Raw genomic sequence first — 24,098 nt, forward strand, 5'->3', positions numbered from 1 at the left:
CCTTCCTCCTGTTTACATGAGGCCACCAGGTGCACTCAACTAACCCTAGAATATATGAGTGCAGTCAACTGACCCTAGAATGTCAAGAAACCCTGCTGTACCACAGATCTTTGCTCTGCTGGCATTCGTTGTGTGGGTGTCCAAGGGGAACGGTATATGAGTCTCGCTCACAATCTGCAAAGCATCCATCATTTAGCTGAGTATTTTGCCAAAAGCTGACTGAGAAATGTCATGCAACAATCCTACCGTCTGCTGTGTGGTGCCCGTTTCAAAGAATTTTAGAACTGCTAGCATTTTCAGGATGGGAGTGGATCCCTATTTTGGGCTCCAGTGTATCTGTAATGATGAAAAGTGTTTTTTTACGGTACCCATATTGAGCATGCGTTTTCTTTGGATTTCAAGCTGTTTTATGGTTATGGGTCCCAGCCTTCGTTTATTAATCCTGGCTTATATCCTGAGTTGCTGCACCATTTTATATGGTGTGCTATTTACCCTGTCAGGTCACATTTACCACTATACCTAACTCATAATCAGGACCTATGCTTGTTAAAATAGTGGACTTGAGAAACTGAAGTAGAACAATGCATTTATTGTTAGTGGACCTGAGGCTTGTGACCTATGTTTTGAAAAACGTTATAAGGAATGAAGAGTGTTGCGTGAAACACATACACAATTCACACACCGACGTGTCAGGGGTTCAACAAAAAGGACTGCTCAGGAGCACGCGGGCACCAGCAGTCACAGCTATTATAAAGTGGTACAGCCTCATCATTTATAGCAGCACCTGTATTGTGTTTATACTTAAATCTCTTAACATTAGAATTGGTCTATGGCGTAAAATAGAATGTAATTAGGTCCTATTGTATGTAAGTACAATATAGATTCCAAGCACGGCAGTTACTGGCTTTATGCTGTGGAGGTTGGACGTGTTGGTCCCAGCTTCTACTTTACTTAATAAAGAAAACTACACTTATCAGACGTTTCCTGTGATTGTTTTACACAACAACCTGCTTTCTATGGTTACAGGGCAGACCCTGGGATTTATCTAGTTCTTTATCACTGTTGTTAAAGAGTGGAATGTTCTATTGTATTCTAGTTGGATAACCAAGATGTACACTTCACTCTCCAAGAGTAGCTCCAGAGTGGGGTAGAGGGGCTGCAACCGATACAGATATTTTACAGAACGGTAATCACACTCGATAAATATTACGTCGTCAGAGCTACATCTTTTGAAGACGACTGGGGTCTAAATTAGAGATGGGCAATTTGCTTTAAAAAAAAAAAAAATGCGTACGGCGACTGACATTCGCCCTTTCACTTACCCCCCTCAATAAATGCCAGCTGGTGGCCCCACACGCTCAAAGCGACCTGCTAATGACAATGGAAATTAGGTCACCCTAACCCACAGTACAGCGTTCCTTAACTGTCCCACCGGTTGGTGACACTCACCCTGCAAGCACCGCGAAAATGAGGTAGATGAGTAAAAGGCAGAGTGTGCACAGAGAATGTGGAGACATGCTTGCCGTCCAGCAGCCTGTCTTCTGTAGTTCGGCGCAGTTTCTGAACGGAACGAGGCTCCGGTTTTTTCAAGTTGGTCCCTAGATCTGTTTTTTTTTCGGGCCAGCGCCGTGGGTCTCCAGCAGTTGTAATGTACTGCTCTGTCTTCTTCCTGCCGGTAAGCGATTGACAAATGCCTGTTCTGCTGTCCACCATTCACAATTGTTACAGCCATCTTGGAAAGGGAACTGAGTAATGCGTACTGTATATAAAGCTCACAAAATTCTGAATATTTTGTAGATTATAGAATAACTGACAAGTTTTTTTTTAATTTGACTTTTTTTAACCAAATAATCACCAGTGGTGACATTTGTCAAACAAAAATATAAATAACCTTTCTTTAGTAACGTTATAGCGTATTCGCATTAGATGTATTTATCTAACCATAAACTAAAAATATTATGTGGACATTATTAATATATTTGCTTTACAGGCATCAGAATGGTTGCCGTTGCACATCGAAAAAAAGAACAAGATGGCTCCCGGTTGGCGTGCGCTAGGAGGGCTTTGGCCATTTTTAGTTTCTCATTCATTTTTGGCCAATGGGGCGTAGTAACGTCTCCATCCCCGTTCCAATTCCAGCGAGTCGCAGTCAAGATCGTCACCTTTGCCCTAGTCAACCCAAGCCAATAAAAAGCCGATGCAGCTCGTGAAACACAACCAATCACCGCCGTAGACATGGCAAATTACAAAGTAGGGGGGATTGGGAGCGTGTATAATGCGCTTGCGCGCCTCCTAAACCACACACTACTCCTATTAATGAGGAAACTGTGATAGTCAGTTTTGGGTCCTGAACTTCTTACTGAAGAAAAAAAAGCTACTTGTGTGCAATTTAATTAATTATTTGATGCTGATTGTTGTTAACATTTTGGAAAGCTTTGGCGTTTATTCGACGTGTTAAGATGTTGACGGTCAAAAATATATCAATAAAACTCACACAGTGACATTTTCGAGTTTTTAATACATATATGAAAAAGCGAGTTCGCCTCGTTCCCTAAGTGGCTTTCTCTGCCGGTAACGTGACTGGCGCAAGGTAACGACGTCGTTGTCAATGGATATCTGAAAACTAGTATTGTAAATAACCCGGTCGCTAATGGCGTGGTCACTTCCGGGTTGTCATCTCGCGCTAAACCCTACTTGATTGGTGGGAGAGTGAACTGTAAGGACCTGTTTGATGCGACCATACAGAAATGTTTTGGTCTGTATGAACATATTGCTGTTTGTTTAAATTCAAAATAAGATCTCAGTTTGAAGGGTTACATTTTTAATTGAATGTACTTCTGTAAACGTACCACGAAGGACATGAAGTTTACGTACTTGAGCCTGCTCTTAAACATTTGTATTATTTTTTTGAGTTTTTTCTGCGAGGTATACGTTTACGAAAGGTCGCATTCACAAGAAACGAAAGGAGAGTTGCCTAGCAATAAGCGAGAGAGAAGAAAAACTGAACAAAGAGAGACTAGCGAAGAACTGCAGGATAAAACGTTGAAGAAAAAAACATTGTCTCGTGGGAACAGTTGGAGAAGGGAAAAAGGCTGTTTGAGAAGTGAGACCTGTGTGAGTGCACGCGGAAGCAGTGAGGAGAGAGGCAGAGTAGAGATGCTTGGAGAAGCTGCAGGGAGAGTGGCGAGTAGAGCATTAACGGATACAAAGTGAAAGAAGAGACAATTGCAGAATGTTAGTTGAGGTGTCTTCGAGGAAGAGCTAAGAGGGAGACTGAAAAGCAGCAGGAGGAAAGTTGACGAGGAGGCGAAACCAAGATTTTGAAGCAAAATGTAGCCTCCCAGGATCGTGCATAATAGCTGTTCGAGGCCAGTTTTTTTCTTTGCGTTCTGGGACTTGGATTTATTTTTCTATTTATAAAACCAGGACTGCAAGCCCAAGAATGCAACGACTATTCTTAAACTGAAGCAGATAGCCACACAGGGACCTGATAAATTCAACGGTTATTAGAAGCTGGGGACAGTCAGTCCTTTGACAGTCGGGAATTCTTCAATGCATCCAGTGGGAGCGTCCTTCTCTCTCACTCTTTTTTTGTGTTTCAATGTTCCCTCCCTTAGATAAGGGTTCGGCAGGGCAATCTAAAGTGTAAAAGCGGCGACCATTTGGGGATGACCGTTAAACAAGGTTACTGGAATTATATGAAGCTGCAGCATAATTATGGATTTGCTGCACAATCTGCAGATTTTAACAGACCTATTGTTTGGATTTAGCTGACACCGATCCAACATTTCTAAATTTGGTGCGACCCGTGTGGAGGCTTTATGCAAAGAATAATTGACCATTTCAGTTGTTTATTTCTCTAGTTGGGTTTTAATCTGGTACTAATGAGGTGAAATCTTTGCACAGGCTGTCTTAACGTGAAAAATGACAACATTATGAAGTAATGCTATCAAAACGTGACGCTTTAGGTTGAGTAATTTGCTTTTTCTTGCTGCATAATTTAGTCAACCCTGCTGCATAATTTTGCCCTCCCTTTCCACATGCTTACTGGCAGGCTGTTGTATAGGTGCTACTTTCTGTTTATGTACAGCTGTAGCAGCGTGAGCTACTGCTGTGGTGCACTGTTTGGCGTGAGCTCTCACTGTGACGTGTGCTGCATGTTTACGTCACTGTGTTCTCTTTAGCAGTGCACTCTGTATATTTTTCAATAGTGCATGTTTTCTTTTATTATAGACTTGTGACATTCAGTTTAAGATTTGGTAGTTTAAAGTAATAGCTTGCGTGTGTGTAACATGTTGTATTTTGAAAAGTATAACTCTAATATATATATGTAAGTGCGACATCGGTTATGACAGTTTACTATGTCTCACCGATGCTCTTGTCATGCTGTTTGTGGGCTCTTATTTTTTAGGCTTAATAAAGAAGTTCAAGAATCCAAGAGGGATTATGAAAGAAAATAGGAAGAATACGCTCCTGGGAAAGGTGACATTTTGACAGAACTTTAAGAAAGAAGGAAGGATTTGGGTGAAGTACCACTGTTGCATCATCCATAAATAAGTGAAAGCGAGGATGACAAAATTGAGCAGACAGTTCCACCAGTCATCGGGCAGAGGTGATAGCCACCAAAAAGAGGACATTAAAAGACAGGAATTCAAGATCCATCATGCGTAAAGTCTTAGAGGGGGCATTTTACAACACCTTTGAAACCAAAGGAAGGTCACAAGAGGGAAAAGAGAACTTTTTTCCCCTCTTGTGAAAAACCTTTGAATAATTGAAAAACCAACGGAACTGCAGTATCAGCCATCTTGCATTTCACATGAAATGCCTTAATTGCATACCATTGATACTTCAAGGTTGAGAGAGAAAGGTATTTCTGGATTGTGCACAACAGCCTATTAATCAGAGGAATTGTTGGGAAGGCAAAGAGAAGTTTCTGATGCCACTTCAGTGTCAGAGCATTCCCACCCCAATCTCCCTCCTACAGGAACCTGGAGCAAAACCTCTGAAGAAGAGTGCTGCGTCTGGAGGCAAACAGCTCCAAGAAAGGGAAGCTTAGCCTTTTGCAAATGGTCCTGAACATGGATTGTGTCAATTGAAAATTCTGGGAAGGAGGAAACTTCAGATTCAAACCACCTGCCACCACATTGTCCAGACTCTTGGTGTGCACAGCTGACAGAGGAGAGGAGTTTCTGCCCACAGGCCCAGACTGCAGGCCAGCTCGTTCAGTGATCGGCAATGGGTACTTCCCTGATGACTGAAGTATGCCACTTTCTCTATTGTCTGATCTTATCAACACATTGCAGTGGAACAGGTGAGGACTGAAATGATGAAGAGCATGGAGGACTGGCATTAGTTCTCTCCAAATCAATGACCCCCCCCCACACTTCTGCCCCCAATCATTTTGTTTGCGCTGTCATGGATCTCAGTGGCGCTCCCCAGCCCACAGCACTTGCATTCATTGTCAATATCATAGAAAAATTCGGGCACATCACCACTCCCTTGCAGAGGTTGTCCTTGTTTATCCACCACTGCAGAGAAAGGTTTGACATCTAGGGAGACAGAAGCCACATAATTCAGGTTCCAGACTGACAGGGCACCTTGGTATAGGAGGTAATACAACAGGGGTCTTATATGAAGCCTTGCCAATGAAACTGTAAAGACAGCTGCCAAATGACCCTGTATCTTCAACCATTGAAAGAGGAAGGTACATCTGCATGCCAGTAGCTTCCTTGGCAATACCTGGAGCCGAATCATTCAGCCCAGAGGAAAAAACACTTTGCCCAGCTGAGAGTTGAATCGTGCTCAAATGAACTGAAGATCCCTGGAGGGGAAAAGATCACGCTTCGGAAGATTTAGGCGGTACCAATGATGGTCTAAAGTTGCAATGGTCAAAGATAGATGATGATTGAGGGCCGACATCGAAGGAGCTTGGACAGACCAGTCATCTAAATAATGAAATATTGACATCTCTTTGCGATGATGTGTTATGGGCAAAAGTCTTGGGGAGGACCGAAGACTGAAATGAAGGACCTTGTACTGCCAATGCTTGCCCCAAGCACAAACAGGAGGAATTGTTGGTGCTGTTTTGACATGGGGACGTGCAGATAGGCGTCCATTAAGTCCAGCAGGTCCAAACAAGCCTTCAGTTCTGTTAAGGAAATAATGCTTTGTAGTGTTTCTATTTTAACATTAAGGGTGTACTGATGGATAGACACTCCCTTATTATTTGGCTTCTTAAATTGCCATAGGATAACGTCCTTGGAAGTTATCCCTGATATGGGAAAACAATTCAGGTAATGTCTTTTTTGAAATGTAGTTCCCTTTATGATCAGGAAGAGGAGGGGAACAACCTCTAGATAAATATGAGTCCGAAAGATCAGAATACAAGCTTTCCAGATCTGCCAGATGACTTGACTCCTTTTTCTGCTACTTTAGGGACACCAGCATTTTTACATCCAGTTTCCTATAAATTCAGCATCTGCTGAGGGCGTCTTCCTTGTGGCAGAGGTGGAGAAGAACCCCTAGAAGAGCATTCATTGGAAGGAGGAATTTTTTTTGAGTTGACAAATATATCTATGAAGGTGGTTTGAACCTAGAGGTGTAATTAAAGTGCATCAGACAGCTGGTGCGGGGTTCCCACCAATGGCAAAAAAAATGGATGCAGCTTCCACAAAGGCAGGAGCAATGCCCTCAAGCCCAGCAGGGAGACATAAACTCCCACACTGGAGGGAGTCTCATGCCCATCAGTAACTCCTAGCATTCCCTATCCAAGTCAGAAGGACAGGAAACAAAACAGGAAGCACTGGGGGGTGACTACTTTCTTGTAGTTCCCAGTGGAGGGTGGGGATAGTTTGCTAGCACTTCTGGTTTTGTTTCCTTACCTGAGATTGGATAACTTCATAGGCAAGGACTGGGTCGAGGGACGTAGAGGTAATTCTCCATATTCAGGTCACAGCAGTAAGCTGCAGCCAAACGGCTCTCCATAGGACTGCAGATCAGGTAAGTAAGTGCTCTTGCCTTTCCTGTTTTAATGCTTGCGGGCATATTTCTGCGACTTCTTAGTGATATTACCAATATTACTTCTATATGGAGTTGTGCAAGTTCTTATAGAATCACAATCTGTCACCTAGTATTCCTATCTGGATTCTGGGTAGGGAAGTCGTATATCCCGATAGAAAAATTAAAACTGTCAGCTAAGGGATAATTTTCTTTCCATGATGATCAACTTAAAGATTTGTGGGAGATTCTCCTATTTCAGCATGGTGTACGAGACAGTGTTGGATTTCATTAATGTTTATAGACCTGTTGAATGGCTTGATTGAGTCTGCTGTCTATTCTGGTTTGGATGTTAGGTTGACATTTGCTTTCTACCCTTCCACCTCTGATGGTTCAGAGCTTATTGAAGGGCTCTCTAATGGCTAACCACAGAAACATGCCAAAGAGTTTGTGGACACATACTTCGGAAGGAAGTGCATGGCAGGGGTCTTTGGACATATCTCAGCAAATCTGGGTTTTTGGGAAGTACCTGTGCCTTCGTTTTCTACAGCCACTTCTGCTGTAGTTTGCAAGACACATTCAGTAGACCTCAGTTGGCATCTGACTCTGGATCTCCTTTGCTGCCTAGTATCTAGACCTTAATTTTGCAGGAAGTGTGAGAACCTGATAAACTTGCAGCACCAAGGTATTGGCAGAAATGTAACCTTTGTTGGAGTTCTGTGAATAATTCCCAGGAAAATCGACAATTTATTCTCTTCTTCCTAGCCCAGAACATACAAACATTGTCACAGAAGACGTAGTCTCATCAGACGCAGTGGATAGAAAAATTGCAATGTGTTTAAAGTGGTTCATGCTGCTGCAGTTATTGCTCAAAGGTCAGAGACTTGTGCAGTGTGTACTGTGCAGTCATTGCTTTGTGATTTTGAGGCCTAAGTTCTGGCCACAAGGAAGGAAATAATGCAAGTCATTATTTGAGTTAATCAGCAAACAGCTTCAGTTGACTTCAGATGTTGCTTTGGACGATTTGAAAGCTGTGTCTCTCTCAGCTGTATGGTTTGTGGCAGACAACCATACCAGACGAGGGCATGAAAAGGGAAGTCATCACATAAGCTCCTCCTTTTAAGTTACCTTCCTTAGGCCACAAGTTATTTGGTTAGAAACTGGGAGAATTGGCGAAGGAGGTAGCAGAGGAGGGAATATTATTTTCTTTTTTCATTTGTAAGACCTCCCCTACAGTTCCCTGGAAAACATATTACCCGAATGGTACTCACCCTCTTCAAGTACTCAAAAATCAAATTTCCTCCCTAGTAGTTCATACCAGCCTTTTTGAAGTAGATCATTCTTTATCCCCAAAAAGAAAGTTGTCACCACCAGGCATCTGCACTTTTTTGGTTGTCCTTTCTGCATTTAAAGGTCATTAGAATGTTATTTCAGATGGTTGGGTGTTAACAATGATCCAAGAAGGATATGAATGAACACACAATATATGGTACTCTATTTACCCTAGACATCTTATTGTAGGAATCTGTGGTGTCGCCCTTCTTATTCAGGAGTTTTCCAGACAGCCCAAAGATGTGGACGAGGTGGACTCACTCCTGTAATGTGACATGCTTCATCATCGGCCACCGTGTCCCACCCTGGTAAGATAATATTACCAGGGCGGACTCGCCCTCAAGTGTGTCTTTTTTGAATGAGTTCTTAGATATTATCTAACTAGACAAAGAACTGCGGTCCAGATGGAGTTAAAAATATCTTAGGATAAACCACAAACATGCCCGTTTTTATTAGGGTTGTATCCTCAATATGATTAAAACAACACGATAAAGGTATTAAAATGGGGTTGTTAGATGTGTATTATGCCTGATTATCCCCATAACTATGGCCTGCTGACATCTTACTGCCCTTTTGTTAATAGTCTAAAAAGGTCTTTGGCATTCATCAGAGCTACAAAACATAAAACCGTAACCCAAACAATTAATCGGAAAGGTGGAAAAATTAAATGCAAATTGTGGGCCGACCTTACAATCTTTTTTGCTAGTTTTTTAACATATGAATAGAAACTAGGAAGGGTAGAACACTTAGTTATTAACCTATTGGTAGCCTGACAATAGGGCACAATTACTCAAAAAAACGTTTTTTTGGGAGGTGCTTTGGTTTATTTGTCAATACCTGATGGCACACATTCTCAAAGAGACACATGAACGTGCATGGCACAAGTGAGACAAGACACATGAATGAAAGTGAAAAACATCCAAGTTGTATGTAGAATAAATATAAATTACCTATAATTCCTGGCCTACTTGCCTCATGGTCTTTTCAGAAGGGGTGTCTCCTACAGCCACACTCTGGACATAATGCACTTCTTTTGTGTGGGCTTTAAAAAAGGTAAGTGCACTATGTCATAGGTAATGCAGCTCGCATTCCTCTGGATTCACTGCTCTTGTTGTCCAAAGCTTTTAATCACTCTCCAATACAGTGTAGCCTTAGCTCAATGTTTTTATGTTTACACTTCACTCTTTTTGTCCCCCCCCCCCCGAATTCCCTATGATATCGCACTTACTTCTTCAAGGAGAGGCACCTGTAAAAATACCTGCCCCACCCTCCTGGAACAGCTGACCGGGAATGTCTGTTAGTAGCCGGTAACCTGTTTAAAAAAATGCTTTGTGGTGGTTTGGAAACCTTCAGTCACCGGACTCACGGCCCCAATAGCCAATGGGTTAATGTAAAATGCTGTGTTTGTATCCGCTTGTTTCAAGCTACGAAGCGAGGCATGCCCGCTAACCCAGGAGGCCAGCGGCAGTGTCTGCTTCTCCTCTCAGTGTTGTGTCCTTTGCTCATAAGTGGCGTGAGGGCAGGGGAAACTCTAATATGCGCAGAAGCTCATGGGCCCAATGTAATACATGAATACATGTTTTTAAGGGGGAGGAGATATTCAAGTATGCCTCATAGAAACCTTCTTTTTATTATGCCCCTAATATTATTAAAAAAAAAAAAAAAAAAAAGCCACACACAAGCATTCACTGAAACGTGGTAGGGGAATCAGAGTCCCCATAATGAACCTTACAAACACATTTCAGAAGCCCCCTTTTTTAAAAAGGTCCAAGGGCCTTGTTAAAAAATCACAGATGGATCCTTAATATCAGCACAGTTGCACCCGCAGAAGATGCGGTGAGGTGATCACAGTCCTTATGTCAAACATAAAGGTGGCATGTAGATAGGCTGCATTATGGGAAAATCACCATGACTTAAAAGATCACAAACAGCCCCTCGGAGAAAAGGCGGTCACATAAGTCTGGTATCATATGGATGTGCTGGGATGGATGTTTTACTTCTTGGTCTACAACCCTGTTAAAAAAAGTCCTGCAAAAAAAGATTGCTCAATGGAGCTAAAACTCGACCAATATCCTAATAATCAAATAATACATCATAGGGGATGACAGATGTATTGTGCAGTGCTATTAATTATATTGGCGGTACAGTGTGGAAAGGGTCAACTCGTCAGAGTAAATAATTGTTAATGGAAATCCAAGGAATGTCATCATTAAGGCCCTGTGTATCTGTTTTCAATCTAAAAACCGATCTCTGCACGTAGTTGAGAAGGGCCTTACTCAAGTCACAATGTCTGCTCCAATTTTTCGATGACGTACAGTTCCATGTTATCTGCGCTGTGATTAGTTTGGGCATAGTGTCTGGTAAGCTTGGTGTTATCCCTCCTGCATCTTATAGTACTCCTGTGCTCAGTGATATGTGTTTTATCTACCTTGTTGTCATACCTACATACAGGAGAATACAGGAGCATTTAAGCACACAAACCACATCACTGGAATTGCAGTTTATCAGATGATTCAGAACTCAAGACTTGGGCAACCCAAGATCCTCTGTTTTACATTTGTTTTTGTAAATGGACACACCCCACATCCCCGCAGGGGTCAGGGTGTTCCATAGTGTCCTTTGGGTATTGATGTTCTTTCTCGCATCTCACAGATTCTGACTGCGTCTGAATGAAAAAAAGATTGTTTGATTCTTAACTTCCCAGAATTCAAAATGTCCCAGTGTTTCTTGATCAGTTTTTTTTACCTCATTGGAATTGGAGCAAAAGGTAGTAAAACAGATGGGCTTAGGTTTCCAAGGTTGCGTGTATGTGCTCAGAATGCTCTCTCTATTGTTTCTGGCACTTTTTTTTTGCACTTTCAATGATTATTTTGGGATATTCATTTTCTCTGAATTTGGTAGATAACTTGTCTGGTATTTCTTGGTGTCTGTGCAATCACGCCTTAACCTTAGAAACTGTCCTACTGGAAGATCCTACCTTAAAGTCTGGGGGTGGAAACAGACTATTTTTGTCAGTTGGTTTATTGTTTACCTCAGTTTTCCTCAGTGCCCCTCTCTCATAGTAAATTCTCAAATCCAGGAATGGTATTTCAATGTTGGCCATGGTGAATCTTAGGAATGAAAGGATATACCATACAGATCCTTGGTATTCCTCCTGACTCTGTAGTAAGATTGACAGACTGGTCCAGTGATCTACTGAAGAACACAACTTTCTTTGTCAGGGGATCAGCAGAAGGCCATTGTTCGAATACCAAAGCAGGAATTTGATAATGTAGTGTTCTCTGGACTTTTTCTGGTTAAGAAGCCAAATATGTCCTGTATTTTGTTAATCTCAAGGAGGTGAACAATTTCATGAAGGCTAACTCATTTCAAGGGTCCTGCTACACAGGACAAAATTCAGATGGTGTTCTCTGGAGATTATTTGATGGTCACTGGTTTGGAGAATGCATACTTTCATATTCCTAAGTCTTCCACCCATTATAGAAAAAAACATCTTAGTTTTGTGTACCTTCTCAATTTTATCAGTTTCAGACATATATAGGTTTATATTAGCTATGAGGGTTTTACAGCCAGTGGTTGGCCTTATATGCACCTGTTATTTTGTTACTCCATTTTCGGGATGACTGGCTGATTCATGTCCGATTATTCCATTCATTTCAGACTCCTACAGTTTTCATCTGCCCTCTGCTGAAGCAGTTTGGTTGGATTCTGGAGCTCTTTTAATGTCAGGAGTTTGTAGGGGCTCTAATCAGCACAGGTTGAGGGTAGGCTTTCTTATCAGTTATATTAACTTTATTTTTGTTGCCGTACATGTCCACATCTTTACATTCGGTCAGTACATTTAAGTGCTGATTTTTGAACCATCTGGTGGTCCATCACGGGCAAAGTAATACCCAGTGGTCTTCCCAACTTCAACCCCGTAGTCATATAATTGTTTTCCCCATCTTTATTCCACTTCCCGCTCTAATCCATATCTGATGTAGATAGCACCTGTAAGATAGGGCTGTTAATGGTGACCGTTCTCCCCATACCAGTCCATAATGTATTCCTCATCTACCCCATAATTTTTAACATTTCCTTGGACATAGTCTCCCCTCATGCACCACATGTGTCAAGAGTTGATTGAGTGGGTTCTAGCAGTAACTGTTAACGTATAACCTCCATTGAATCACCTGAGAAGTACCAAGGTTGCAGCCTGTGTGGTTGAGATCTCAAAGGTACATGGCAGCTGCAGTATTTGTGGTTCCTTTTGCCAGACTGCATCTGAAGTCCTTGGTATAACCTGTAATAGCGTATTGGAGTCCTCAGTGCAAGGACTCTGAGGCATTATGTTTGATATCTCAAGAGCACATGGAAGTCACAGTATTTGTGGTCCTTTGGACCAGACTGCTTCTGAGGCCCTTGGTACTACATGTTGTAGCGTCCTCAGTACAGGACTGCTGGACATTGAGCCCAGTGTCTCTAGAAATCCAACTGTCACTTCAAAAGTAGCTGTTGGGAGAACGTATGTCCCAAGGAGCGGCCATCCAAAACCTCCAGCCAGTAATTGTGACAACAGATGGAAGTATAAAGGGTTGGGTACAACATTTCAGAATCATTCATCCCAGGGAATGTAGTCTTCCCAGGAAAGCTGAGAGGTCATGGAATTGCAGGGAACTGCTAGTGTCCTGCTAGGATACAACAAGGATTCTCAGTTGCTTTGAGCCTTGTGCTAACCTCCTCCATTGTATTTGCTCTGAGGTCATATCTGTTTTTGGAAATAAACCTTTTGGGTTTCCTCTGGCTGGGTCTGTTCGCCTCTCCCCAGAATGTTCGTCTTCCAAACGTTTGCACCCAAGGAAATACTTGGGGAGTATGGGGAATAGATGTTCTGTCATTTCATTAGCCCAAAGGCTAGTTGTTTGCCTTTATTGCATTTCTTTGTTTTAGCCAGCCTCTTTCAGAAAATATACACAGAAAAGATATTAATTTTTGTTGCTGCAGGCTGGCCATGCAAAATGTGGTTCTTTGTTCTGCGAATGATATTGCTAAAGGAATGGCTCTTCTTCTGTTCCTGTCTACAGAAAGGTGACTTCTTCTTTCATCTGTATAGTTGATGAGACTGAACCCAACTTTCTGGAATCTGAAAGGTTATGACGAGCATGTGTGAGTTTCTTTGGACGTGAAACATTTACAAAGTTTAGTAGTCCTGCCACTCCTGTCCTGTTCTAAACACTGTAAATCTTTATTTAAGTGGCATTTGTCTTGTGCTGTATCTCTACTGACCTATGATTCCCTGAGGATACTCGATTTTTTAAAAGGATTACTTTGCATTGGTTTTGGCTACTTCTTTATAGACTCAACTGTTGTGGTAACAGGGTATTTTGCAAAATGCAGGATGGATGCTCCTCTATGCAAGGTTTCACACCCAGTTTGCTACAAACCTTTCCCTAATCTTGTCCCATAGTTCAGTATGTGCTGCTTGATGTGGAACTTATTTTTTTCTGCTGCACCTTTTGAACTTTTGGAATTAATTTATTTAAAATGTTTAATTCTCAAGGTAGCTTTTCTAGTTGCTATACCTTCGGCAAAGCAGAGTGAAGTTGGGGGCCTCAGCCACAATTGTGATTAAATGTGGATGACAGGATGCCACTGAATGTGGATAGCCTCTTACTAAAAACTTCATCTGACCTTCTGGTAGATTATGTCTAGTAACTAAGAAAATTATATAGGTGATCAAAATCTGTTAATTTTGTCGTTCTGCCTTGCCTAACACCCTACAAAGTTGTTTTACTTGTGTGTTCGTTTTAATAACGTAGCAAAAAGGCGTTAAAATCAAGTTTGACTTTTCACATTCTACTGTTACCCAGCTACAGAAAACATGCTTTCTACAGTATGTTATATTTTAGGTAGAGATGGGGAGAACATTTCATTTAGTTGGGATTAATACACCTTTGTCTTGTATGGCAAGTTTAGAGAAAAAAACCCACCCTTTGTTGCTTTTAAAACAGACCATCTACAGGCTTCTGCTACTACAGTATGCAAGCTGTGTGGCAAAAAGATGCCTTTAGAGGGTGCAGTCTTTTACTTGCATGTGAGTGAGGATAAATTTGATTTTCTTGAAGGTGGGGGACTGTATTGTTTTTCATGGTGCTGGGCAGGTTGTATTTCATGGGAAGATTATGGTGTTTGATGACATAAATTGTTTTGGTCTTTATTGTACTTAGCATCTAGTATGGCTTCTTACCTAATAGAAGTGTGAGATGATGTTTTGTTTTAGAGTGAGGTGGGTGCAATAGATGTGCTATTCTGTAAATATGTGGTATGCGGGTGGTTGGCTGTGAACGGTATGTTATTTATGGTTGGAGTGGCTCTAAGGAATAATTTTTCCTTTTGAGTCTGATCAGGGTTACATAACTGCGTGACACGTTGTGGATTGAGGAGAGTTAGGTGTGTAGTATTTGATGCAGTGCCTTGTAAGTAAGTTTAAAACTAATACAATGAAGTGTTGAATTGTGTGCAATCCTGCCAAAGTATGTCCTAGGCACGTTTTTCCTGGAGAGCCAGACCCTACCCTTCAGTTGGCTTTGGTATTTTGGTGACAAGGTGTGAATCTAGTGCCAGTTATCAAGGTGTTTATGAATAGTGAATGTCATATTGTTAGGCATTTAATGTAAAATCTCAGCACAAAATTGGATTAGCCTTGTGTTTAAATGACGATTTTCTCAAGGGAACAATTTGAATTGTCAGCGTTGAAACATATACAATTATTTTAATGATGTGTCCAGTTTCAGGTTTGTGTTATTTTCTCTAACATTATTAACATGTTGCTCTTAACTTTTCAGATTATTGCAGGCCTGTTTGTGCTCCTTTAGTGAGCATCTAGAAAAACAGTACTATGGATCCGCTGAATGTCCAGCTATGGGCAAAGACAGAACCGTTCCTTGTGGGAGCCCTCCAGCTGCCCCCACCATCTAAATTCAGTCTACATTATTTGCGGAAGATGTCAACCTATGTCCGAACCCGGGCCAATGATGGCTGCTACCCACGCCTATATTGGCCCATGTGGAGGCATATAGCATGTGGGAAACTGCAGTTGGCAGAGGATTTGGCCTGGCTTTACTTCCAGGTTTTTGACAGTTTGGTAGAGAGGAATGCAGTGGATCGTCTGGAGTGGGCTGAAACTGTATCCAATTGCAAGTCTTCAGAGGAACTCGACAAGATCCGCAATAAGGTTAACACGCCTTTTTGTTTTCTCATGGCCTTTCTGTATATTTATGCTTTGTCAGTTTGTAAAGTGTGTTTGTTTGGGATCAGCTAAATTAGGGAGAACTTAAAAGGGGAAAAGAATTGTACGGTATCTATGGAATATATATATATAAGGTTGAAAAGCGTAAGGGATGTGATTCCAGTAAATACTTCAAATTTAATTGGTGTAGATTGAGACCCTGTTATTTCTCTGGTGCTTGGTATTGTGAACCAGATCGTTCAGGCCTATATCTGTGGGCCTGAATTGACTTAATGTTACTGATTAACTGCAACTTTCTTCTTTCAGTATTGCGGCATTGTGTGTCTTACTGAGTTGCACAGTGTTTATATGGTCTGTGTGCGCCATATCTTTTGCATGGCCTGCATCCATGCCTTTTGTGCCATTTGCACAGGGCATAGCATGCACCCTTTTTTTTATACAAATAGGGCCTGGCTGCACCCAGATCCTTTAGGGACTGTGATACTCCACAGGTGCACAGTATAACCTGTGGGTTTTGTCTATACATTTTATGTACAGAGCATTCCTTGGGACTGTCCTGTGTGTGCTGTACAATGTGCATTGCCAGGGACACCTTCCATAGTGCTTACAGGCCTTACTATTCCGCTGTGCATTGTGCTTAAGAGGAAAGGCTTCCAGCTGTAGATAGTACCTGCTCATGCCCTGTGCATTGCATATATTGGGCATGGCCCCTTGTTTTTCATAAAAGTCAAGCCTTGGGTTGTATACTGCAAAAAGTGTATGGTGTACTATATATCGTGCATGTTGCATATAGGTGCAACCCGCAATTATGCCTTGTGCGTCACACACACACAGGCCAGGGCCAATATTATATAGGGCATGCCCTGTGGTAGTATTTTTTGTGCAGTTTTTCACTGGACTTGTCTTTCTGCCATGCAGTAACATACAGGCCCTTGTATGTTCCCTTTGGTCATTCCTTTGCAGAGCATGTACAAGACTTTACTCGACTTGTGAGCAGGTTTCACAAGGCATAGGTTGTAGTCCTGCTTAGTACATAGTATAAACACTACATGATCTACTATCTCTTGTATAGGAAATGGTTTGCTGACAAGTATTATATGTACTACTCACAGGCCATGGCCACATGTGCTGTATATGGCCACTGCAGTCTCATAAACACAGATATAGCCTTAGTCTTGTTTGCCTAGTGCAGAATGGTAGTGTTCAGGTAAAGCCTCAAATGTTCAGCTTAAGCCTCATTTGCACAGGAGCCAAGATGGCGGCCAGGACGAACGCCTGAAGCGTGCAATCCGTCCAGGGCTTGCCAAACTCATCCTGTATGGCGCACGCTGGCACATCGGGAACGGAGAACTGCCCGGGGCGGGACGGAGCATCAAGCAGGGGCCGGTCACTGCCCCAAACGTGGCAGCGGCGCTGCGGCCAGCCTGCATGGCCAGGGGTCGCGAGTCGCCGACCCCGACCTAAACGCGGCTGCGATGGCGAGGAGCGGCGTCTGCGGGTCTAACCTCGCCCCCGCCCGGCGTCGCTCGTGCCGCCTGGCTTCCCTCGTAGCTGCGGGAGCCGGGGTGGTGTGGACGCAGCCGCCTGCCCATGCCCCGCTGACCGAGGCTCGACCAGCGGGGGTCGAGGGCCGAGAGCGGCGCTCGGCGCTCCCACAGCCCGATAAAAAAACAGCGAGGGGCTGAGACAGGGGCCCAAGACGGGGCCATAACACTGCAGTGACGCACCGTATTGAGCAGCAGCGCCTCCACTGGGTTGCTTGGACACTCCAGCCCGCGATCCAAGTGCACCACGGCTTGTGGGCTGAAGAAGGAGCCGGGAACAGCGAAGCAGAATAACACACCGAGGTGAGGAGGAGGCCTTTTGGGGGACGCTAGAAATACGCAGGGGGGTCGCCACCGGGCCCCGGCCCCCTCCCCTCGCTTCACCACTCCAACGGTCGACCCGCGCCCTTAAAATGTCGACGTGCAGCGCTTGAGCCCAGGAGGTGGCCCAGGACCAGAGTGCACCACAGGGGCCCCACTGACCTCGCCCTGACAGGCAGCTTAGTACCAGTGATCGGCCCGGACCGAAAATGTGGGAGCCACACCGGGGCCCCCGCCGACTTCCCGTGGGAAACAAGAAACTGTCCGTCCTCTGTTCCCGTGGGTCTACACCAGCATTCATGGGAGCCAACGTGGATCCCACCTGAGGGCCAGACGCCCGCCCCACTTCTCAGTCTCGCCCTGGTGCACTTCCCTCCTCCGCCTCCAGCCGCGCCCCCTCTCTCCTCCGGGAGCGCTGCCACCGCCTGACTCCGCCGGAATTCCTGAGGGCACGGGCACCCTATTACAGCCCAAACGGGACGCACCCCCACTAGGGGTACTACAAACAGCTCAGGAGTGACTCAGTGCCGAGGCCAGGGGAAGACACGGCGGCCGCCGCACCGCGCAGAGTACACAGCCACACGCACTGGTCATTTAAAGTAAAGAATAAGCTCCTACTTGGCTCCACTAGCCAGTCCTACACCCCAAGAGTTAAAAGCACACGCTACACCGAGCGCAGCAGACAAAAGCCCAGCCCGCCGAGTTGACAGCGCCAAATTGAGCGAGTTAGCATCTCACAAGGTAATTCCCGGACAGCCATAATGGCCGGCAGAGCCAAGTCATCGAAGAACCCGGACCGCAATACTCTTGGAACAACACCCAATGTCCAACAGACCAACCCGTCCCTACAGTCTTTAGAAAACACTCTCATGTTGCATTCTGCCCAGTTTGAGAAAGTATTACAGGCGATTATGGACACTAAATCCTCTCTGGAAAACAGAATAGATGCAGTTTCACAAGACCTGAATCTTCTACGTGTGGACAACCGAAATTTAGCCGAAAGAGTGAAAACGGCCGAAGAAGAACTCACCGTCCTAACCCCAGTGGCTCAAGGCAACCAAAAACAGATTCAGCGCTTGGACGCAGAACTGAAAGTGCTCTGGAGGTGGTCGTAAGAAATGGAGAGCAAGGCGCGCCGCAACAACGTACGATTCCTGGGATTTCCAGAAAGTATGCAGCAGTCAGAATTGGAAATTCCCCTTGAGCAATGGCTGATCAAGGAGGTGCTAACGGCGCTCCATCCAAGTTCTTCTCCGTGGAACGGGCGTATAGAATTCCGGGCAGACCCCCGGCCAGCCGCCTAGAACACTGATCGCTAGATTCCTAAACCACAGGGACCGTGACGCAATACTACAACAATTCCGCAACAGAGGCCCATTCAAGTACGAGGATTCGACTATTAACGCATACCCGGACTTCGCACAGGAGGTGCAAAATCAACGCAACTCCTATGTTAAAATAAAACAACGCCTGCGTGAACACAACATAAAGTACGCCTTGCTTTTTCCCGCGAAACTAAGGGTGGTAGCGGAGGACCGCACCCACATATTCACCACCCTGGAGGATGCTTGGACATGGCTGCACGCCAAGGGACTTGCTCGCCCGCGGGAAGAAGCGGAAGGAGATGAGGAATGGCAAACCTCTGCCCCAAAGAGGCGGTCCAAGAGGCGCGCTAGGGGCCAACCTAACGACCTGCAAGCAGCAGAAGAAAGAGCAAGAGTGCTCAAAGAGACGCCCTTACACATGCAAAGCAATTTCGCGACTGCTAGGAAGCCCCCTGAGATGGACTCAGACTCTGATACGGCCAGCTCCACATCCACAATAACAGGAGAACTGGGCGGTCCGCGGGTCACCCTCAGGTCAGCAGATGAACCTTAGTCGCACACATCTACTCCGCTCACCCGCCGGCCCCAGCGCAGCCTGAACTCGGAGAGCCACCGGGATATCGGGAGCGCCTCCGGGGCCCAGAGGAAATGCGCCTCCAGCAACGAGTAACTTTGGTATAAATGTAAAGCTATCTGACGGGGGGCGCGCAGGCGTGGGCGGCGGGTGGCACCGGGGCAGAGGGCGGAATAGATTCACATCCCGGGGGAGCCCAATGGTATCAGCAGTCTAAGTCTGCGGAATGATGTGAGCCCCTCATAAGAGCCACATCTGGTAGATATGATAACTCCATCATCGAAATCCAATCGGATATGGGTTATTTCACACGTTTATGGGTTTAGTAGTTTCACACAAGTTGTAAGTAGTGTTGGGGACTCATTTGGGGTGGGTGGGGTTAGTAGTTTAGTAAAAATGCACGCGCCGGAATCACTCAAAACACAAAGTGTACAGCTGCACCTGCTACTTTTAACAAATAGCACTGTCAGAGGAGCAGTGACCAGGTGGGCCAATCTCAAGGGTCAGTGCTCAAGAACAGAGAACTATCCCCAAATCCCCGCATGGCGCCTTACGGGAGATATAACAAAACCCAGTATGTCATAGTAACATGGAATGTAAGAGGCCTGGGAGCGTTCAGCAAGCGGACCAGAGTACACTCACGCCTTAGGCGACTAGGAGTGCACATAGCCATCTTACAAGAGACGCACATGCTCGAAGCGGACTTACAAGAGCTGCGTGCGAAATGGGGTGGTCAACTGATAGGCACCGCGTACTCAGCCTTTGCGAGGGGGGTACTGGTCTGGATAGCAGCGGGAGTTCCATTCCTCTTATCGGCACATAAAATAGACCAAGGAGGCAGATACGTGGTAGTGGAGGGCAGTCTGGACGGCAGACAATTAGCTGTAGTCGGTATATATGCCCCAAATAGCGGGGTTGCAGGCTTCCTGGACACCATCACACCCACATTACTGTCCAACCCAATGGTACCGGCCCTTTGGGGCGGGGACTTTAATAGCACACCTACCGCAACATTGGACAGATCCCATGCTCAAGTGAGCTTGATGGCAAATAGGAAAACCCCTGGCCCCCTGCAGGTTTGGGCAAGAGATATGGGTCTGCACGACATATGGCGGATTGGGGCACCCACAGCAGAGGGAATACTCATTCTACTCAGTACCACATAACACCCATACTAGAATAGATATAATATGGGGCACCCGGGATATAGGAGCACTAGTCAGCGAGTCAGAATACCTAGCGCAGACACTGTCGGATCATGCACCACTGAGAGTAACACTGAATTGGGGTAGGGCATGCCAGGCGATTCCTACTTGGCGGTTCCAAGTGGAAGCGCTACAAGATCGGGCATTTGCCGAAACATTGAAATCCACTATAAGTCAGTACTGAGAGACAAACGCCATGACCGCAACAACTCGGGCAATTGAGTGGGATGCCCACAAAGTAGTGGTCCGCGGAGTATGCATATCCTCCACATGGGGAGTAAGAGGCACCCTGCAGGCGGAAATTGGCAAATTAGAGAAGGAGCTCAGAACAGCAGAAATAGCAGCAGCGCTAGGGGAAATCCCCCACACTGTCCTAAAGGATAGGCGCTTAAAATACAACGACGCTGACAGCAAACTCCGCTGTCACGATTATAACTATCATCTAATGAGGCTGCAAACAGAAGGGGATAGATCGAGCAGAATGCTGGCGTGGCTGCTCCGAGAGGACAGACAGCATTCTCCAATAGGGGCCATACATGTGGGTCCACACGCTATGGTCACCACACAAACTGAGATAAACGCGACGTTTAGAGATTATTACTCAAACTTGTATACCAAACGCACCTCATGCACTGCTCCACAACTTGAGGCTTTCCTCGCTGGCTCTCTCCTGCCGCAGCTGTCACAAACTGACAGGGAAATAATTGAAGCTCCCATGACAATGGGGGAAATAGAAATAGCCCTAGCACAGATGCCCAGAAATAAAGCGCCTGGAACAGACGGGCTCCCGTTGTAATATTATACTACCTATTTACCCTGCCTAAAGTCTCACCTGCTGAAGGTGTTTGAAGAAGCATGGACTAACGAACGCCTGCCTACTTCCTAGAGAGAAGCCATGATAGTGGTGCTCCCCAAACAGGGTCGCGACCCCACGGATGTTAAATCCTATAGACCACTATCGCTTCTAAACTTAGACTGCAAAATACTAGGCAAAATACTAGCAAATAGACTAGCCCCCCTCATGCACTCCTTGGTACACGCCAACCAGAATGGCTTCATACCAAGGCGTAACACCTTTTAAAATATCCGCAGACTACTGAGCATAATGGGAGACACTCCCCCAGATGCACATGAAGAAATGGTGCTCTCACTGGATAACGAAAAGGCATTCGACATGCTTGAGTGGGACTTCCTTCTGGCCACTATGACCCGCATGGGGATAGGCCCCAGTTATATACGCTGGGTCCGTACACTGTACTCCAGCCCACAAGCAAGGGTGAAGACGGGTGGGGTGATCTCAGACAGCTTCTCGATCTCCCGGGGCACGAGACAGGGCTGCCCCCTATCCCCGCTACTGTTCGCTTTAGCAATGGAACCACTAGCGGCAAGAGTGCGCCTCATGGAACGTGATTGGGGAATAATCAGGAACGGGTTCCACCACACAATCTCGCTATATGCAGATGATGCCCTAATATATATCCGGAAAAGCCGTGAGGTTGCTCCCTCAGTAATATCCTTACTAGCCGAGTTTGGAGGCCTATCAGGCTTAGTTGTAAACTGGGAAAAGTCATGCGCGTTCCCTTTAGTAAAGTGGCCACCCGAAAAACTGGGCGCCCCTCCACTGGGGCGTCTAAAATGGTGCCCGGAGACGTTCAAATACCTCGGGATAAACGTATACCATGACACAGAAGATCTCAGAGATGGAAACCTGGGGAGGGCACTGTCCTCCATAAAAGGCTCATTGCAATTTTGGAATAAGCTTCCGCTCTCGCCACCAGGCAAGGTGGCGATTGCGAACATGCTGATCTTGCCTAGGCTGTTATACTACTTCGCGGCCTTGCCAATAATCATCCCCAAAAGCTTCTTTGGCAACTTAAATACAGCCCTGCTGCAGCTCATCTGGGGCGGTGGCAGAGTGCGCGTGGCCATTGCCACGCTACAGCGTCCAGTGGACCTGGGTGGTCTGGGAGCCCCCAATCTCGAACGCTACTATGCGGCCGCACAACTGTAGTGGGTTCAGAATTGGCTCCACAGACCAACGCTGACAGAGTCCGTGTGCTTCGAGCCCTGGTTGAAGGGGACCCCCCTGGCTAAAATGGCTGTCATCCAAACTCACCAGGGCAGAGCCCGTTAGCCCACTGCTAGCAGTGGCGCATGCGTGTTGGGCTAAATACATGCAAAGTGGAGGCGACAAGCTCCCCTACTCCCCACACATCCCACTGGTCCACCTCCCGGGGTGGAATGCACCCGGCACGCAAACGCCGTTGGCATGGGTAGAGGCAGGCATGCAGACAGTAGGCGACTGCTTCGAAGATGGTAAACTAATGTCATTCGAGGCCCTACACGCCCTCACGGAGGTGAATCCAGGCCAATTCCTGACATACCACGCTATATGCCACGCAATTAAAAAAACGTGGGGGGCAGGCACCTCCGAACCAGAGACCTCCCCTGTAATTCATCATCTCCTACAATACAATGCTCAAATAAAAATAATATCAAGCCTGTATAAAGTCCTTAATAAACCCCCCGAGCCGCATGCGGAGAAAGCACGGGAGAGATGGAATGCCGTCCTTCCTGACCCGATCCCACAAACCGATTGGCCGAAAGCCCTGTATCATGCTCGAGGCGTGTCTAGGAACCCTAGATTCAGATACACCCAGTTTAACTTCACACATCAAACCTATGTGTCTCCTGCCAGGATAAAGCGAATGTTCCCCGAATCTGAACCGGCATGCCCTAGATGTAAAGCGCCGTTAGCACACTTCTACCACATGGTCTGGGAGTGTCCTCATATACAAAAAGCTTGGACAGAGGTGATACAGGGGATTTCCGAAATAACGGGTCTCACACTGCCAGTAGACCCCAAGTCCTGTCTGCTGGGGCTGAGGCTAAGACCTAAAAAACAAAGATACCTGCACAAATTTGTAGACCTAGCCTGTTTAATGTATAAAAGATTGATAGCAATGCATTGGAAAGCCCCCATTGCTCCTGATCGGAAAGCCTGGTACAGCTTAACATTACGCTGGACTCGCACGGAATACCAGGTGTAAAGAAATGGCTCCCTGTTGCAGTTACCCCCCACTTTTTGCCTGATACTGATGCTGACTTGACTGAGAAGTGTGCTGGGACCCTGCTAACCAGGCCCCAGCACCAGTGTTCTTTCACCTAAAATGTACCATTGTTTCCACAATTGGCACAACCCTGGCACCTAGGTAAGTCCCTTGTAACTGGTACCCCTGGTACCAAGGGCCCTGATGCCAGGGAAGGTCTCTAAGGGCTGCAGCATGTCTTATGCCACCCTAGGGACCCCTCACTCAGCACAGACACACTGCTTGCCAGCTTGTGTGTGCTGATGGGGAGAAAATGACTAAGTCGACATGGCACTCCCCTCAGGGTGCCATGCCAACCTCCCACTGCCTGTGGCATAGGTAAGTCACCCATCTAGTAGGCCTTACAGCCCTAAGGCAGGGTGCACTATACCACAGGTGAGGGCATATGTGCATGAGCACTATGCCCCTACAGTGTCTAAGCAAAACCTTAGACATTGTAAGTGCAGGGTAGCCATAAGAGTAT

At 45.6% G+C, this 24,098-nt stretch overlaps 2 protein-coding genes across 11 annotated transcripts in view; one reads left to right on the top strand and one right to left on the bottom strand.

The window, feature by feature from the left end:
- Positions 1-1,584, bottom strand: part of DNAJB11 (DnaJ heat shock protein family (Hsp40) member B11) — a 140,102-nt gene extending 138,518 nt beyond the window's left edge. Inside the window, exon 1 of the mRNA XM_069225796.1 lies at positions 1,450-1,584. Coding sequence (XP_069081897.1) covers positions 1,450-1,517 — 68 coding nt within the window. The 5' untranslated portion in view covers positions 1,518-1,584. The remainder of the gene's footprint in view (positions 1-1,449) is intronic.
- Positions 1,585-1,606: 22 nt separating this feature from the next.
- The window catches only part of TBCCD1 (TBCC domain containing 1), a 356,963-nt gene continuing 334,471 nt past the window's right edge, over positions 1,607-24,098 (top strand). For 2 of the 10 annotated variants that reach the window (XM_069225786.1, XM_069225795.1), the window contains exons 1-2: positions 2,602-2,716; positions 15,153-15,541. In XM_069225786.1, the coding sequence (XP_069081887.1) occupies positions 15,206-15,541 (336 nt within the window). In that variant the 5' untranslated portion in view covers positions 2,602-2,716; positions 15,153-15,205. The other 8 variants (XM_069225785.1, XM_069225794.1, XM_069225787.1 and 5 more) reach the window with 7 other exon arrangements.

The sequence above is a fragment of the Pleurodeles waltl genome, chromosome 3_1 (genome assembly GCF_031143425.1).
Source record: "Pleurodeles waltl isolate 20211129_DDA chromosome 3_1, aPleWal1.hap1.20221129, whole genome shotgun sequence".
NCBI lineage: Eukaryota > Metazoa > Chordata > Amphibia > Caudata > Salamandridae > Pleurodeles > Pleurodeles waltl.